This window comes from Vipera berus (genome assembly GCF_964194415.1).
Source record: "Vipera berus genome assembly, chromosome: 2".
NCBI classification, from domain to species: domain Eukaryota; kingdom Metazoa; phylum Chordata; class Lepidosauria; order Squamata; family Viperidae; genus Vipera; species Vipera berus.
The window spans coordinates 24,362,378-24,381,186 of NC_138203.1; the positions used below are offsets into that span (position 1 = coordinate 24,362,378).

The 18,809-nt window shown below is 36.8% G+C and overlaps 1 protein-coding gene across 1 annotated transcript in view; it reads left to right on the forward strand.

Moving 5' to 3' along the window:
• The window catches only part of ITGA1 (integrin subunit alpha 1), an 85,690-nt gene that overhangs the window by 19,054 nt on the left and 47,827 nt on the right, over nucleotides 1-18,809 (forward strand). Inside the window, exons 2-8 of the mRNA XM_081316388.1 lie at nucleotides 5,447-5,567; nucleotides 5,880-5,992; nucleotides 7,453-7,541; nucleotides 9,394-9,505; nucleotides 11,054-11,181; nucleotides 17,803-17,951; nucleotides 18,192-18,342. Coding sequence (XP_081172514.1) covers nucleotides 5,447-5,567; nucleotides 5,880-5,992; nucleotides 7,453-7,541; nucleotides 9,394-9,505; nucleotides 11,054-11,181; nucleotides 17,803-17,951; nucleotides 18,192-18,342 — 863 coding nt within the window. The remainder of the gene's footprint in view (nucleotides 1-5,446; nucleotides 5,568-5,879; nucleotides 5,993-7,452; nucleotides 7,542-9,393; nucleotides 9,506-11,053; nucleotides 11,182-17,802; nucleotides 17,952-18,191; nucleotides 18,343-18,809) is intronic.

The following is an 18,809-nucleotide window of genomic DNA, read 5'->3' on the forward strand; positions in this document are numbered from 1 at the left end:
GACCTTGCTAATTAACTCTTTCATTCCTGTTTTGGCCCGGCTCAGGGCTTATCCACAGGAACTAGTCAACTTATGACAGCTCATTATTTGTGCAAATTATTCAAATTGCTAATAAAGAATTTGGGAGGCTAAGATGATCATTTCGAACTATTTATGTTCTCATCAGTTAGTCATACCCTTTATCTGAGATTCGAACCCGGGCTCAGGAGGTTAAAACACTGCCTGATATATAATCAGCCCGGGTTCGAATCTCAGATAAAGGGTATGACTAACTGATGAGAACATAAATAGTTCGAAATGATCATCTTAGCCTCCCAAATTCTTTATTAGCAATTTGAATAATTTGCACAAATAATGAGCTGTCATAAGTTGACTAGTTCCTGTGGATAAGCCCTGAGCCGGGCCAAAACAGGAATGAAAGAGTTAATTAGCAAGGTCCATTCAAAAAACCTTGACAAATACTTAAACATATATGTATATATATATATATATATATATATATATATATATATATATATATATATATATGTATATATGTGTGTGTGTGTATATATATATATATATATAAAATATGGGGCGCGGTGGCTCAGTGGGTTAGGACGCTGAGCTTGTCGATCAGAAGGTCGGCAGTTTGGCGGGTCGAATCCCGAGTGCCACGTAACAGAGTGAGCGCCTGTTACTTGTCCCAGCTTCTGCCAACGTAGCAGTTTGAAAGCATGTAAAAAATGCAAGTAGAAAAATAGGGACCGCTACAGTGGGAAGGTAACAGTGTTCCGTGCGCCTTTGGCGTCTAGTCATGCCGGCCACATGACCACGGAGACGTCCTCGGACAAGCGCTGGCTCTTCGGCTTTGAAACGGAGATGAGCACCGGCCCCTAGAGTCGGAAACGACTAGCACGCATGTGCGGGGGAATCTTTACCTATATATATATATTTGCTCACTTTGCTGTATTGTCTGGAGCCACCCACAGTTAAAACGACATAGTGGTATATCTCATAGCAACATGATCAAATTCAAGTCTACCATGTTATATTGCCTTGGGTTGTATAATTATACAAGTTCCATTTTTATGCATCAGAGCTTCCCCCCAGATTCCTCAGCTTTATCCACTTAGAAAGATAACTGATTTATGTCCATTTAAATGCAGTCTGAATAAATTACTTCTAATGTATATGTTACTGTGAAGAGAGCAATCTTACATGCTAGATTTTAATGGTCTATTAAATCCAAGGAAGCTTTCTGCAAAATATTTAATTGTGTTTTACTTGTTGCCTGCATTTAATAAATAGAACAGTATTTTAATGTATATTGCTTATGAGTAATAGTTGCAAATCTCAGTTTCTTCTTTAGCAAAGGTTAAAAATGTAGACAGAAAAACTAGAAGAGAACTTGAAACAAAAGTTCTTTTATGGTTATAGGAATAAATAGGCATGTTTCACTGATAAATAGAAAGCTTTGTGTAAGGTTTTATCAAAAATTCTGATTTTTAGCCAAGTGTGAAATTAATAGCAATATACATTTCTGATGTAGCCTTTAAATAGTTCAGATTGAAGTTGGTCAATAGGGCTTGAGGAAAATTCCACAATGAATGCCAAAAAGCATATTTTTCAGATGGCAGAGGATTCTAAACATGCTAGCTTTATAATACTGAAATAGCCTTAGCAGCAAAAATCTGAAAGGAAATTAGAAGCATTTGTTAGAGGATTATTGAATAGTGGACCAAGATAAGGTTTTCTACTGTCTGACTTTTTACCAGAAGGCTGCATACTATGGCTGGTATTCAAATAACTGTTTGGTTCAAAGAGAAGATGGGAAAAATATTATTTACTACAATATATATTTAGTATTAGAGCAAAAATGGTGAGCTTATGAATAAAATGTGCACTGGCTATACAAGCATACACTAAGGACATGATTGTGCTGTTTTTCTTTCTATATTAATTGATTTGAACAGTTCATTTAATCTGTCAAAAGCAAACAATTCACCTGCTCAGTCCCAATTATCCTTAATTAAGCATTATTACTTGCATAGTTCTTCCATTCTGCATTTCTTGGTTGCCTCACATCAATGTTTCTCAAACTTGTAACTTTTAAAATATGTGAACTTCAACTTCCAGAATTTCTCAAGGAACATGCTGAGGTCCATACATCTTAAAAGTTGCCAAACTGAGGTCCATACATCTTAAAGTTGCCAAATTTGAAAAACGTTGGCTTAGATGAAGAGCATGAGAGAATGCTTGGATCCAATGGGATCTGCAACAAAATATTGCAGTATTGAATGTTTATTCAGGATCTGGCCATCCAGAATGCCCCTTTGCTTCATTTTCTTTTTTTTCACTTTTCAAATTTTTCCCTTCTCAACATTTAGTTAAGAGTTTGGGCCAATGAGAATGCCCGCTTTATTGTGTGGTGTTTTCTGTTGACAGATAGTCCTCAACTTACAACCTCAATTGGTACCAGAATTTCCATTGCTAAGTAAGGTGGTTGTGGGTCGTGTCCAATTTTCTGAACTTTTTTTGTCACAGTTCTTGGGCAAATCATTCCAGTTTATGTGAATCATGCAGACATTATCCAGCTTCCTCCCATTGACTTTGCTTGTCAGAAGCCAGCTGGGAAGATTGCAAATGGTGATTACATGATCCCAGGACAATATAAGCATCATAAATACATGCTGGTTGCCAAATACCTGAATTTTGATCACATGATGGGATGCTCATTATAAGGACTGGTTATAAGTCACTTTTTTAAACGGTTGCAAAATGAATGGTTGTAAATAAACAACTGTGTTTGAAATAGGCCTACAACATCTAACTAAAAATACAGAAGAGAACTAGAGTACATCAGAAGCATTTTTTCTGTCTGTTTGCTGTCCACTAGCAGTCGTGTAGATACTTGCAACCCAGATAGGAAGGTGTATTTTTAAAAAGTGTTTCGAACTACTGCAAATTTTAGCATATTCCTGAGTATTGTAAACCCTTTCTAGTCTGTTTGCATGGTCCTGCGGATATATCAAAATCTGATCATATTGGGAAGAGGGGAATAAAGTGGACATGCAAAGACATGCATGCATACACAGAAGGGACACCTCCACATTAGTCTTCCATTAAATAGCAATAATTGTTCACGTATACAAGTTTTGGATTTTCCTTCCCGCTTGTAGTGGACTTCCTCTTAAAACTTCTGCATACTTTTCATAACAGCAAAGCCAAAAAAAGTGCTTCTTTATCTTCTCTGACTATCCAGGATTTCTTTTTTTTTAAAAAAAAAACTGTTTTGCCTCGGCAGTATTTGCTATTTTTTCATGAGTCAAAAGAATACTAATGGAAATGGGCAGTCTTTTTTCCCCCAACTTCTATTACTATAAATGGCCCTGAGCAATTCGATCAGGCAGTCATAAAAGGCATGATGAATCCTAGCATCACTTAAACATCAACAACTTCTTACAATGTTTTATGTTCCTGAGCACATAATCCACAAGAAATGTCTTCCGTGCCAAATACATTAAAGAAATAGAATGCACAAAAGATCACTGTGTTCTCTTTCCAACTGACACGGGACTGAACACACTCAGGAGCCTGGCAGAGCACTTTTTCCCTAAGTGCCTGTGATTTAAAATCTAGCAGAGAAGCCACCTTGAAGGTGTCATGTTTGCTTTGCTTCCCAGCGTGGTGACCTCAAAGAGGACATTCATTGTACTAGAACCTGATTTGTGGAATTCCTTCCTAGTTCATTTGTGGTTAGAACTGAAACTATAACTTTCAGGGCCAGCTTAAGCAATATCTGCTCATGTAAATTTTTAACATAAATTTGGGGTGCTTTCTGTTTTCTTTTGCCATTAATGTTCTGCATCATAGAACTTTATGAATTTAAACACTTTAGAGGACAGGAAGGCCTGGAGGAATGTTGTCCATGGGGTCGCGATGGATCGGACACGACTTCGCAGCTAACAACAACAAGAGACTGATCTGATTAATCCTTGAATAGGAGACACTCAAGCCTGTAAACTAAGACGGAAAGTAACGCTAAACTCAAAAATATATTTTAAAAAAATCCTGGAATATGGCAAAGATAATCCACTTTCCAGGAAACTGCCTAATTTCCTTGCAGCTGCCGGGAGCCAAGTTCAGTTTTCTGTTTTCCCTTATCAAAACACATTGCCCTGGAATTTCTTCATTTGCGCCTAATGCAGAGTGAGTTGCATATCGGGGAACAATGCTGTGAAATATTAATTTCTGAACTTCGCTGTTGTATATTTAATGTGCAATCATGGTGTGTGATCAGGTTTATTTATCCTACATTAAAGCAAAATGTTTTTGATAGTAAATCAAACTAAATCCTCTAGGAAAAAGAAAAATAACACTATGAGTCACCAAGTACGTAATGTTTAGATAACAGTCTCTAATGCCTTTGTGGAGAGGTTATACTAAAGACAAAATAGTCTGTCTTTTAGACAACAATGCTTTGAATTTTTTCTTTCATCACTGAATAGTGTAAGATAGTCTCTTTATGTTATTTCTGCCTTTGTTTCCTTTCCTTCAAGGGACACGGTGGCTCAGTGGGTTAGGACGCTGAGCTTGTCGATCAGAAGGTCGGCAGCTTGGCGGGTCGAATCCCGAGTGCCGCGTAACAGAGTGAGCGCCTGTTACTCGTCCCAGCTTCTGCCAACCTAGCAGTTCGAAAGCACGTAAAAATGCAAGTAGAAGAATAGGGACCACTACGGTGGGAAGGTAACAGCGTTCCGTGCGCCTTTGGTGTCTAGTCATGCCGGCCACATGACCACGGAGACGTCCTCGGACAAGCGCTGGCTCTTCGGCTTTGAAACGGAGATGAGCACCGGCCCCTAGAGTCGGAAACGACTAGCACGCGTGTGCGGGGGAACCTTTACCTTTACCTTTTTTCCTTTCCTTCAATCACAGTTGTTGACAATATGACATCATGACAAATTGTATTACAGCTGAGGAAAGATATGAATATTGTTTTGGCAATCATCTGCAGTGACTTGTTTGATCATACCCTTGGCCCATCTAATCCACCAATCTGTTTTCACCGTGGCCAACCAACTGCAGAAGGAAGCCCACTAATCTTCCAGCAGATAGCTTTCAGATCAAATCCCATATTCCATCTTCTATATTCCATCCCAATAAAAATCCCATCCTTTATCTATTACACAAAACTGACCAGATGCTGTTGCAACAATAGAATATTTGATTCGAAAAAAGCTTTATTATTTAACAGTACACTTAAGTAGCAAATGTAACACACAACAGTCCAATAGGAAGCCTTCAATGTATCTATTATAATGTGGTGTCATGTGTCTTCCAGATCACTGTTGCTGAGAATGTATTTCAGTTTCAAATTTCTGATGGCCTTTAGACAGCATGTAAACTTCGTCATTGAGACTGGTTCAATCTTCTCCATTCTTTCCCTTTTTTTTTCCAAAAACAGTTCTGCTGCATCTCTCTTTGTCATTCAACGTTGATGTGAAAGATACAATGACTTTTAGTGGTCCTGTGGAAGACATGTTTGGATATAGTGTGCAGCAATTTGAAAATGAAGAGGGAAAATGGTGAGATTATTAATTAGTTAATTATTGTCTCCTCCTTTCATCCCTTCCCAAACCTCTATAACTTAATGATTCCTTAAGTCATTTAGGATTTCATAGGCCATAATGAACACCTTATGGGGTTTTCAGACAAAGAATAACTAACTAGAGAAGCTGCTCTAACTTGATACTCCTATCTGCTATTGTAAACACATTTTTATCCCACTAGCTTTTTTACATGCAACTTATATTAGATAGTAAATTGTTACATTTATTTAATGTTCCAAAGCAAATATTATGTACTGCACTGACAGTATATATATTATCATTCTGCAGGGTGCTTATTGGTTCGCCTTTGGCTGGTCAGCCCCAAAAGAAAACAGGTGATGTCTATAAGTGCCCTGTAGGACAGGGTAATGGTTTACCATGTGTAAAATTAAACCTGCCAGGTAAGAAAGTCAATGAAAAAAAATGCAATTTCACTTACCCTAACAAAATCAAGTTAGAAGCCAAAACTTGTTTAACTAAAAGGCCAGAGATATTTATTTATTTTTATTTATTTTATTTTATTAGATTTATATACCGCCCTTTCCCGAAGGACTCAGGGCGGTTTACAGGGTATTTAAAACCAAACTAGTACAAAAGTTAAAAACAATTTAAAAAAAGATTAAATCATCCCTAAAAATAAAAACCCCAGTTAAAAATTCTCAGCCAGGCCGGAGAGCTCAAAGAGCCAGGTCTTCAGATCCCGGCGAAATGAACGAAGGTCGGGGGCAGATAACAAGCATCATAATCAAAGGACGTTCACTAAACAGGTGAGGTGATAAAAAGAAATTAGTCCTCTGCAAAGAGGAGGAGGGTGCTACAAGACAGCTTTTTTATATAAATGGTATATAAGTAGTTCTCAACTTACAATCATGACTGGAACAGTATTTCTGACTACACTATAAGTCAGACATGTCAAACTTCTGACGTCGCGCAACATATCGGAGCTTTTTCGCCACTGCCGGCAATGGGGTGGGCGTGGTTTCCCAATGACGTGTCCGGCCTGCGGGACAGCAGTTTGACACCCCTGCTATAAGTCATTACCATCATAAGTTGAGGCACCCACATGACAGACCCTATTTTACAAGATTTTCATAGCTGTTGTTAAGCAAATCTGTAGTCATAACTCCAAAGTCATTTTCCAGCAAAAAAATGCTGGAAACAGACCATGATCACATGACTGCAGGATGCTGCTACCTATTGTAGCCAATTCCCAAGCATCCAAAATTCAGTTAAATGATTGGGATGTGTACAGCATGACATGTTACAATGATCGTAAGTTGAGGACCATCTGTAAATTCCAATATTCTCTTTCCATTCATTTCCCCTTTTTGTAATGGGTCTTTCAGCTATATTTGCTACTTCTCGGAATCTTTTACCAAAGGTCCAAAAACTTCCTCCAATATCAGTTGTACAGTTTTTGCTAACAAAGCAACTAGTGTGTGTTCTGCTACATTGCCGTTCCCATAACCTTTATTGCCCACTGACATATTATGTATACAGCTGATAATTTACTGATCCAACAGTAGAGCTATACAGAAAATGAAAAAAGTTTATTTGTTCCTAATTTTCAATTTTAAATGGATTCATATCTTCTACTGTCACCCTGTTGCTATTTTGACATTCTGTTTGAGGTTCGGGAAAACTATGTGAACCATTATCCCAGACAAAAGATTCTGGGATGAAAGCCAGGCATTTGACTTGTATTTCATAGTTTTAACCAAGAGGGAACAGGGAGAACAAAGGAAAAGAAGCCGAAAAGATCCATGTTTTGCATACAAATTTGGCATTTTGAACACCACATGATTTAATATCTCATTTGCATATATTCCCATAATTAACTTTATTTTTAATCTATCTATAGCTGACACTTCAATTCCTCAAGTTACAGAAGTAAAGGAGAATATGACTCTTGGGTCAACCTTAGTGACGAATCCCAAAGGAGGGTTTTTGGTGAGCATATACATCTTGGGGAAAATAAAAAAACAATATGCATATTTACTATAATCAATACTATAATATTTACCCTGAAAGGCTTCCACATATGAATATTTTTTTCCATTTATAGAAGGAATACAGAACTTGCCCGGATATTGTTTCTATCACTCTTGAATATTAAACTTGGTGATTTGGTCTGACAAGGTTGGAATCTAAATACTTTTGGGAAATTATACACAATAATGGAAGACTATTTCTATCCACATAAGGAAGGCAAAATCACAAAACTATATCTCACTCATTTTGGCCATGTCATGCTGGGGAATTCACTGGAGAAAGCAATTATGTTGGGAAGAGTTAGTAGTAAAAGGAACCCAGACCGCCAAAGAACATGGTAGTTGGACACCATCAAAGCTGACACCAGCCAGAGCATAGAACAACTTAAGGAAGTAGAGTAGGACTGGAAGAGTTTGAGAAACCTGGCCTGTAGAAATGCCAAGAGTCAAACATGAGTGAATGGATGACATCATCATCATCCATGTGACACACTGGATCAGGGGTGTCAAACTGCTGGCCCACGGGCTGGTTTCCTCATACCGAAGCCACACCCACCCCATTGTCGGCAATGCAAAAAGAGTCGCATTACGTCGCAACATGTCACGTGACGTGGCTGTGCACTAGATCCAGCAATGATTCTACAGATGGAAATGAGGAGACCGACTTTTAGCCAGTGCTGCCATCTTTCTTCCACTCCTTCTCCCACTTCTCATGGCATGCTTAGTGATGCTCTAAAGCAATGTTTCTCAGCCTTGGCAACATTAAGACATGTGGACTTCAACTGCCAGAATTACCAGCCAGCATGGCTACAAATGTTCAGGTAGTGCAGAGAATTGCAGGATTAGTGGGAAGTAAGATCTCCAAGATCCGTGAATTGAATTCTGCTCCTTAAAAATGGACTCAACCACTGTTAATAAAATAGAGAGAAAGGCCTCTCTGATGCATAGATAACCAGCACAGATTCTTGGAACTACCAAGAGGTACTTTATATTCCATGCCAAGGAGTAATTATTGAAGGAGGAGAACTGTATTAGCCTATGAATTAAAAAAAATCAGAATTTGGTAGCATATTTTCAAATAAATTAATTTATAAGGTTTAAGCTTTCATGAATCAAAACTTATATCCTCAGATGCTTGAATTAGCTAAACTGATACAAGATTTAAATTGGGATGAGCCAAGGAGAAAAATAGGGAGGTTATGGAGATGCTGGTTGCATTGAGACAGATTTACAAGTACCTTTTCCAATAGCAATTATAATGTGCTAAAAAGTGTTATTACTATTATTATTCACAACGACTGACTGGTTTGTTCTGTGTAAAATCCAGAGGCGCATTGCTGGCAAATGTGTCTCTAATGAAAGCAGAGTAACACATGTCTCTATTGTGATATTGGAATGACCTAGGACGGGACACAATCTAGAATTACATATACCTGTTTATCTTATATACAATGTGTGTATTTATCAGATATATATTTATCAGATATATTGACAGCAATAATTTTGTTTCTGTGATAGAGAATAAATGCTAACGGTTGAATTGTTGGGTTCTTGGGTTTTTTTAAAACTTCCTTGTTTAACACCAAAGTATGATAAGAACAAGTTTGTACTGCACAGAATTCCAAAACTGGATCAGATCCCTTTGGTTGGTTCTATTGTGGCTGTGCCATCATATTGTTGTTGCATTGTTCTATAGTTTTCATTTAGGACTTCAGTAAGCATATTTCCAACCATTGTGGATATCAAAATAGCTACTATAAAATATGGTGAATTATTTAAACAGTAAAAAGTATTTTTTTTCTTTATCAAAGGCATGCGGGCCTCTTTATGCTTATAAATGTGGACATTCCTATTATACAACAGGCATCTGTTCCAACGTTAGCTCCAATTTTGAAGTTGTAAATTCCATTGCTCCATTGCGAGGTATGTATATATGAAAATTGTTTTTCTGTCTGTTGAACGCAGATGGAGCTTGAAAAACGTCTAATATATACACAGAGTTATATCAGAATTATAAACTAATTTTCAAGGCAACTGGCATGACCAAGTTAGGTAAATGGTATCCTTGTTTGTACATTACTTAAATGCTTACTGTCCCTGAAATTTAGTTTTAGTATAAACAGGTTCCTAGCATTATTCACAAATGAAAATCAGTCTAAAAATAATCCTCAAGCCATCACAGAAAGCTGAATGCCTCTTTAATTTAAGAAGATGAAATACTTGTCCTTGCATTGGTTTTTGTGACACACAAGGCTCCATTCTTTGTGCTGATTCCCAGAAGCAGAGATGACATTTTAATCATATTAAAAACATTATTTTCAAAAATACTTTGTGAAGCCCTTCTTGGAGGATATGATTGTTAACCTACCATCTTCCTTCTTCCTTTCTTTAATTTGCTCCTTGGTTGAGGACAATTGCAACAAATGTCCTTTCCCAATACTTTTACTTTTCTTTTCTATTCAAGTCCCCTGCAGAGCCAGCAAACCATTCATGTAGTTAGACTTAATAAGTTCTAAATATTAGAGGCATCTGTGATTTCTTCAAGACAATCACTACAGTGTGTGACAAGCTGTATGAAGAGCTTGTTTCTATAATTATGCATTTTGAAATAGCTAAAATGGTTAGCAGTGGACACAAAACACTCACCAAAGAAACATTTCAAGTACAATAGATATAATGTCTATACAGCAATCTTAACAAAACTGTTTATATTTTAAAATCACATTTTAAACATAGGTATGAATAATTGAAAATTGAAAACATTCTTTATTCTTGAGATATTTCTTGATCTCCATGTAGCTGGGCAAAGGTCCAGTATTCATGAAATACCCATTAACCAGAACATGCTCTCCCCTGTCTACAAAGCTACTCTAGGCCATGTCGGAACATCTCAAGATGCTAGTAGCTTTTTAATCTGAAACCTTCTAGACTGGATCAATAGCTCCATCTCCTGCACTGATGACTTATCACCATCCATTTGCAACAAGCTTCAGAACCAAAGCATCACGATATCAGTGCAAGCAATGAGTCCAACATTTCCTCTAGAAGCAAAATAGGCTGAGTTTCAGGCTGGGCAGAGAGAGAATGACTGGTCCAAAATAGCAACGAATTTCATAATAACCATAGAAGATGAACCTCCATTTCCATTCACCAAGCAGAACTTCATTATGCACATTTTCCAAAGGCACTGATTCAAATTATAGCAACTCAAAAACTTCATCCTTGAACTTCTGCTTGGATGTGCTTCATTGTGTATGTCTCTACTGTATAAACTATACTAGAAAAATAGATAATAGTGCAATGGAATGTAGAAACTCAGAGCAGTTCATGTTGCATATTAATTGTATCTGAGATACATCATATCTCTTATGAGTAATTTATTTTGGAATTAAAGGAGTAGAAGAGTGTCAATTTAACAGAAAAACCACTGTGTGCTTCTATCGTTTCCTTATTTTATGTTTCCTGTTGCAGAATGCAAGTCCCAGCTCGATATTGTCTTTGTTCTTGATGGATCTAACAGTATTTTTGAATGGAAAGATGTCACCAACTTTTTGAAACGAATACTGCAAAATATGAGTATAGGCCCCTATGATACACAGGTAATTAAGGCAAATGTTTTATATTTCATTTGATTTTATCTATAGCATAGCTATACAATCAAGGATACCTGCAATAATATAAACCTTTCTAATTTACCAATCCTAGCAGTGGTTCTGCAATAGATGAGAAAATTCTTATAGCTTGTCAGTTAATGCATAGCTATCAAAGGGAATGGTTAAGGGTACCATATCATCTGTAAAAAAAACCTGTATTACAAATAATCAACTTGTCAGAGGTTGAGTCAGACATTCTCAGCCATCAACAGAAGGAGTAAGTTAGGAGTAACTTTCCAAAACCACTTCAAGCATTGTACAAAGCTAAGAAACATTTATGCTGTAATTCCAATAAAAAAGTGAACCCTATTGTAAATGAACAAAATATGTCTGAGAGAGATGAGCAGTTTACAAATAGGACAAACAAACAAACAAATAAATGCATTTAGATACCAAAGGCACATGCATATTTGCATAAAACACAGACATGGCAATGAAAGAACCATGTGTTAAATGCTACGTCTATGGGGAAAATCATATTGGTTCTGTACAGATGTATGGAGAAACTTCTCCTTTCATTTGTTTCATTGCTTTATCTATGGCCAGTGCAAAGCTATAAAATATTGAAATTATATTTGAAGTAATATATGCTATTACCTTCTTCCATAATGTTTTTCCCCTACTGCCCACCACAGCTTTCAGCCCTGCTGTTTCCTGAAGGTTTTCTTTCAAAATACAGGTGAAACTCGGAAAATTAGAATATCGTGCAAAAGTTAATTTATTTCAGTAATGCAACTTAAAAGGGAAAACTAATATATGAGATAGACTCATTACATGCAAAGCAAGATAGTTCAAGCCGTGATTTGTCACAATTGTGATGATTATGGCGTACAGCTCATGAAAACCCCAAATCCACAATCTCAGAAAATTAGAATATTGTGAAAAGGTGCAATATTCTAGGCTCAAAGTGTCCCACTCTAATCAGCTAATTAAGCCATAACACCTGCAAAGGGTTCCTGAGCCTTTAAATGGTCTCTCAGTCTGGTTCAGTAGGAATCACAATCATGGGGAAGACTGCTGACCTGATAGTTGTGCAGAAAACCATCATTGACACCCTCCATAAGGAGGGAAAGCCTCAAAAGGTAATTGCAAAAGAAGTTGGATGTTCCCAAAGTGCTGTATTAAAGCACATTAATAGAAAGTTATGTGGAAGGGAAAAGTGTGGAAGAAAAAGGTGCACAAGCAGCAGGGATGACCGCAGCCTGGAGAGGATTGTCAGGAAAAGGCCATTCAAAAGTGTTGGGGACTTTCACAAGGAGTGGACTGAGGCTGGAGTCAGTGTATCAAGAGCCACCACACACAGACAGATCCTGGACATGGGCTTCAAATGTCGTATTCCTCTTGTCAAGCCGCTCCTGAACGACAAACAATGTCAGAAGCGTCTTACCTGGGCTAAAGAAAAACAGACCTGGTCTGTTGCTCAGTGGTCCAAAGTCCTCTTTTCTGATGAGAGCAACTTTTGCATCTCATTTGGAAACCAAAGACCCAGAGTCTGGAGGAAGAATGGAGAGGCACACACTGCAAGATGCTTGAAGTCCAGCGTGAAGTTTCCACAGTCTGTGTTGATTTGGGGAGCCATGTCATCTGCTGGTGTTGGTCCACTGTGCTTCATTAAGTCCAGGGTCAATGCAACCATCTGCCAGGAGATTTTGGAGCACTTCATGCTTCCTTCCGCAGACGAGCTTTATGGGGATGCTGACTTCATTTTCCAGCAGGACATGGCACCTGCCCACACTACCAAAAGCACCAAAACCTGGTTCAGTGACCGTGGGATTACTGTGCTTGATTGGCCAGCAAACTCGCCTGACCTGAACCCCATAGAGAATCTATGGGGCATTGCCAAGAGAAAGATAAGAGTCATGAGACCGAACAATGCAGAAGAGTTGAAGGCCGCTATTGAAGCATCCTGGTCTTCCATAACACCTCAGCAGTGCCACAGGCTGATAGCTTCCATTCCATGCCGCATTGAGGCAGTAATTGCTGCAAAAGGGGCCCAAACCAAGTACTGAGTACATATGCATACTTATACTTTTCAGAGGTCCGATATTATTCTATGTACACTCCTTGTTTTATTGATTGCATGTAATATTCTAATTTTCTGAGATTGTGGATTTGGGGTTTTCATGAGCTGTATGCCATAATCATCACAATTATGACAAATCATGGCTTGAACTATCTTGCTTTGCATGTAATGAGTCTATCTCATATATTAGTTTCCCCTTTTAAGTTGCATTACTGAAATAAATGAACTTTTGCACGATATTCTAATTTTTCGAGTTTCACCTGTATGTATCAGAAGATGTTAAGCATCTAAGACAAAACAAAATCTTCCAGGTGCTGCCACCTGCTGAGACATTTTAATAGTTTCAAGAGAGTTTTCAAATTCCCAGTCATGAGGCTGATAGGCAATTTTGCTGGGTGGATGCTCTTTGCATGCTTTTTATTCTTCCATTGTACCAACAGTTGCCCTTTGTAGTATGAAACTGGGTGGAGACAATGCCACGGTGACAATGTGTTTCTGCCCGTGGCTGCATGCAGTAAGAGTTGGGTGCTTCAAAAGTATGTGTGGTAAAAGCAGAAGAGATAAGATCAAGAATGAGTGGGTGATTAAAAGTATATCACCTTTTTAAATAAAATAAGTTTATTGAGGTAGATTGATCATAACTACAGAATGAATTAGGGCTAAGGCATAAAAGAAGCATATCAATTGAGAGGAAGGAGAAGACTGAAAAAGTTGCAGAAGCCTATGAGATCTTAGAAAAAGGAAAATGAGAAGTTCAAAGACCAAAAAATAATGTATGAATCAGCATGGGAATGTACTAAAAGTAAGATGATTTGCAAGGATGGATAAATATAGTGAATTGGGGAGCTGTAAACTAGATGTAGTTAGATTTCCTTTTGTTTCCTCCTGTCTCATAGCTTTGTTACTTTGTATTTATATATTTTATATAATGTTGCTTACCTTGAAAGAAATAGCATGATGGGAATATACAGTATGTGCATATGGGAGACAGGACATAGAGAAAGAAAATGTGGTTACGGAACAATTGAAAGGCTATACTGAAATCTCTTGAAATTAGGATTAGTATAGAATGACAAAAAAACATTTGCATGACCACTCAGAGTTGTGTCTTAAGATGTCCGGCCATAGAAATCTTTTAAATAAGTAACATAAATCAATTTATATAGAGAAAATGCATTTAGGAACTGACTCTACTTACAAGTGATATACGAGAGCAATAAATTATTTGTAGAAAAAGCATCAGAGATGAACTGACTGAACTGTTGAAAGTTTTCAGAAAAGAAACATCTAAAGTACAAACAGCTGTATGTCAACAAATATGAAACAACACCATGGGACATAGATTGAAAAATGGTGTATATTCGCATACTGTCAAAATATTACACTCATTCCTTACACAAACAAAGGCTTGCTTAAGATCTTACAAAGAAGAATAAAGCCATATATGGTCAGAAAATTGCCATATGAGCCGGAAGGTTTCAGAAAAGGCAGAGGAATACATGATCGGATAACTAACACAAAATGATATTGAAGGGAGCATTTAAGGTTTTTAAGAGGCAGATCATGCTAGAACTTCTGATTATTATTTTGAAGAACTTTTACAATGAAGGGTGGAGTTAGGAGAAACACAATAAACAGACAAGGATACCCATTGTCCCCATATCTGCTTAGCTTTTACAATGAATGTATTCAAGAATGGCACTTTCAGAATATATAACAACTGCAATCAAAATTGGAAGTCAAACCAAGAACAGTTTAAAATATGAAGATCACATTGTTCTGTTAGACAAAGGTAAAAAGCCTTACGAAAACAACAAATGGAAAATTAAAAATGGATTAATATTAAATATCAAGAAGAGAAAGATAAAATGAACCAGCATGTTTTGTGAATTCATAGATGAGTTGAAGAGGTATAGGTGAAGTTTTGTTGTTTTAGGCTCCGGAATAGATAAAAGTGGACAGTGTACTGGAGAAGTAAAAGGGGGTGTGTGTTGATCTTTTGGATGAAGGTAATGGCCTTAGAGATGCATAAAATGCATTAAATAAATACATATTATTGGAATGTCCATGGAAGAAATGTAGATTGTCATCAAGGATTGGATTGCCATGCCATCCATTTCTGTAGTCGTAGGTTCAAAAATAAGAAAGTCATAACTTTGTTTCAACTTCCCATTATTCCCTATGATAGAACTCTATAGAATTTTGAAGAAGCTGAAATGATCTTAGTTCTTTCTGTGTGAGTACGGGTGTGCATGCCCTCGTTTCCAAATCAACTGCTAAGAACAGGAACCTGCTTTGGGATGCCATCACTATAGAGCATACATCCCTACAACCACCTGTCAGCAAAACATTTCAAGGGGAACATTATATATTGTACAAGCATGGGAGAGATCTATCCAATCTGCACAGAACACAATCTTCTCAAGTAGAAGATCAGTAGAATCAGATACATTAAATGTATCCAGTAAATTTAAGGACTGAAAACAGAATGTTGCTGCAACAGAGCAGATGTCCATCCCAGTTTCCTTAATGATCAACAAGCACCAACTGCAGGAATCCATAGACAAGAGAAATGCAACCTTTTTTTTCATTATTGTTCTTCAGGTGAAAATATATCATCAGAAACTCAAAGAACATTCTTCTTTTGCTCATTTTTGTAAAATGCAAATTCTTTATATATTTTACTCAATATTGAGACTTTGTAAGCCACTTCTATACAATGTTTGTAAGTGGCCTACAAAGTATCAAAAAATGAAGATATGGAAAAATACACACTGGACTGGTAGAAAAGAGACTGATAGAATTTCACTAATATTCACATTCCTTATGACACAGAACAACCTCCTTCCCAACTTAGGAGAAATATTTTAATAGTTCACATATAAGCATCTCAGTCTCCAAAAGCTTTGTGGAAAGGCCAGGTCTTAATCAGCTTCCTGACTCTTAATGACCCTTACATTCCTCAGTTTAATTGCATCAAAGACAGCCAGTAAACAAAGATGTTTGTACTAAAAGGGATGAGCTATAAAACAGATTGAGAAGCACATCTGAAAACTAAAAGCTAGAATGTAAACTGATCCAGCTATAAAAGTATATGTCTGGATAGGTTGTATTAATGTTCAGTCTTTTAAGAGTATGAAAGTTTTAATAATGGATGAATAAGAGGTAAACATGCCAAGACAGAGTATATTAGCATTCAATGGCTGGACTAGGCAGCATATTCAAAATATCAATGTAGAGCATACATTTAAAATATACTAGTGGAACATTACGAAGCTCACATTTAGACCAGATCCTTTCATAAAATTAAGCAGCTGAAAATGAATAAAGGGGTATTTGGGGGAAAAACACTATTATTTTGTTACACGTCACCTTTCTTTTATAAAGAGAATTGATTAGCAATTATAGGAATCCACCTGTTTGCTGTTGCCTAAAGAAGCTGTGATGCTTATATAAAGGGAGTACTCAAAGATCAAACTGACTATATTATTACTACAATGTGGTAGAACAAATCAATTATAACAGGAAAGATATTTGGGACCAGCTAGGCAACAGATCATGTGCAAGTTGCAGGTCAAGCTGAAGTGAAATAAAAAGCCAACAGATTTCCACAATATAGTTTTGATTATTTTGATTTCCATCATTTTCAAGGAAAACATCAGGAATCACTTTGAAGTTCCGAACTCATTGATGGAAAAATCAGAGGAACTGTAGAATGAAATCAAACATATTGTTAAAGTTGGGTGTGGAAAGACACTGCCAGACTAAGAAATAGAAGAACGCACTGTGTCATTAATATGTTGGAAGGTTATAGGAATTGAAGAACATTTACAGAGGAAGAATCAGTAGACGATCCAACCAATCTATGCAGCAATTCTGTAGAATAGCCAATATAGTGAAGGTATCTACATACTGATATCAAAGGAAGGAAATTTAACAGAGTATGCAGTCTAATTTCACACATTAACAAAATAATCATCCAATACAAATTAGAGTTCTACATAGAAATAGTAGATGTTTAGACTTTAGAAAAGATTGAGCAACATACATTATTGTTAATGCCATTAGATAATTGAGAAAGCCATCAACATGTGCTTCATTGATTCTGGAAAGACCTTCAATTGAATTGATTGATTTTAGCTGTAAAATATTCTGAAGAAAATGAGAATCCCAGAAGTTCTTATTGTTTATAGGTTTCATGTTCTCAGAAACTTGTACAAAGACAATAAGATACAAGTTGAATGGAACATGGTGAAACAGACTGACTCCAAGTCTGCAAAGGAGTGAGACAAGACTTCATGTGCTCTCTTTAGATGCTTCAAGTGGCAAGAAGAGTCAAGTCTGTATCTTTGAACTCTGTCCAACAGCCTAATGCTTATTCTTAGTAAACCACATTTCTGGTTTACCATATAAAACAAAAAAATACCTCTTAATAGTGTGGGTGGTCTTCTGTCTTTAACTGAAAGGTAAATTCTTCAGTTGCTGTCTTGTGAATTATGGCATCATTGTGAAGATTTCCTGAGCAGAAGATTTTGTAATTCTAGGTTGGGATCGTTCAATATGGAGAAAATGTAACCCATGAATTTTATCTCAACACATATTCAACCACAGAAGAAGTGCTTGTAGCAGCAGGCAAAATTAAACAGAGAGAAGGATTCGAGACCATGACAGCTCTTGGCATTGAAACAGCAAGGTAAGTGTCTACAGCCTTATAAATAAGTATCAACCTACATAAAGAACTATTCTGATCTTCCACAGACTCGTCCATGTACAACTTGATTTTAAGAATATAAGGGGAGCCCTGAAAATTCAAACCAAAGGCCTATAGAATCACCCACCATGCCATTTTTTTAATTTTTCCTGCTGATTTTGGTATTTATGTTTTGTCCTTGTCTACAGTCTGCAGATTTACAGGTTTTCACTCTCATTTTAGGAATGAAGCATTTACAGAAGCTCATGGGGCCCGCCCAGGGGTACAAAAAGTCATGGTAGTTGTGACTGATGGAGAATCTCATGACAATTACCGATTACAAAAAGTGATTGATGATTGTGAAAAAGACAGTATAAAGAGATTTTCTATTGCTGTAAGTGATGTTTAGTATAAAAACTGTACTGTATATCTAGAAATAGTTCTTTCCCTTTCTTTCATTTGCCTTGAGGAAAGAATCCTTTTTTGATGAGTTAGTATTCTTCCAATATTAGCAACATGCTATTTTTTATTCATTACTCATTGGATTCATATTTTTGTTTAAAGTGCATGTTGACTCTACTAGTAATGACATGTTCTTCTATTTCTCTTTGCTGAAAATAAACTGCTTCAGGAAAACTGTTGCTGCAAGATCACTAAGGTCAATACTCATTGTTTCACACAAATGTTTTTTATTTAGATGTATATCCCACTTTTTCTATAGTCTGTCTATCTATCTATCTATCTATCTATCTATCTATCTATCTATCTATCTATCTGTATCTCTCTCTCATTATGTATCTTGAATATATAATAGACATCCTCCTATTTACTTCCATATCTATATGAAGCCTCTGGGTGAGA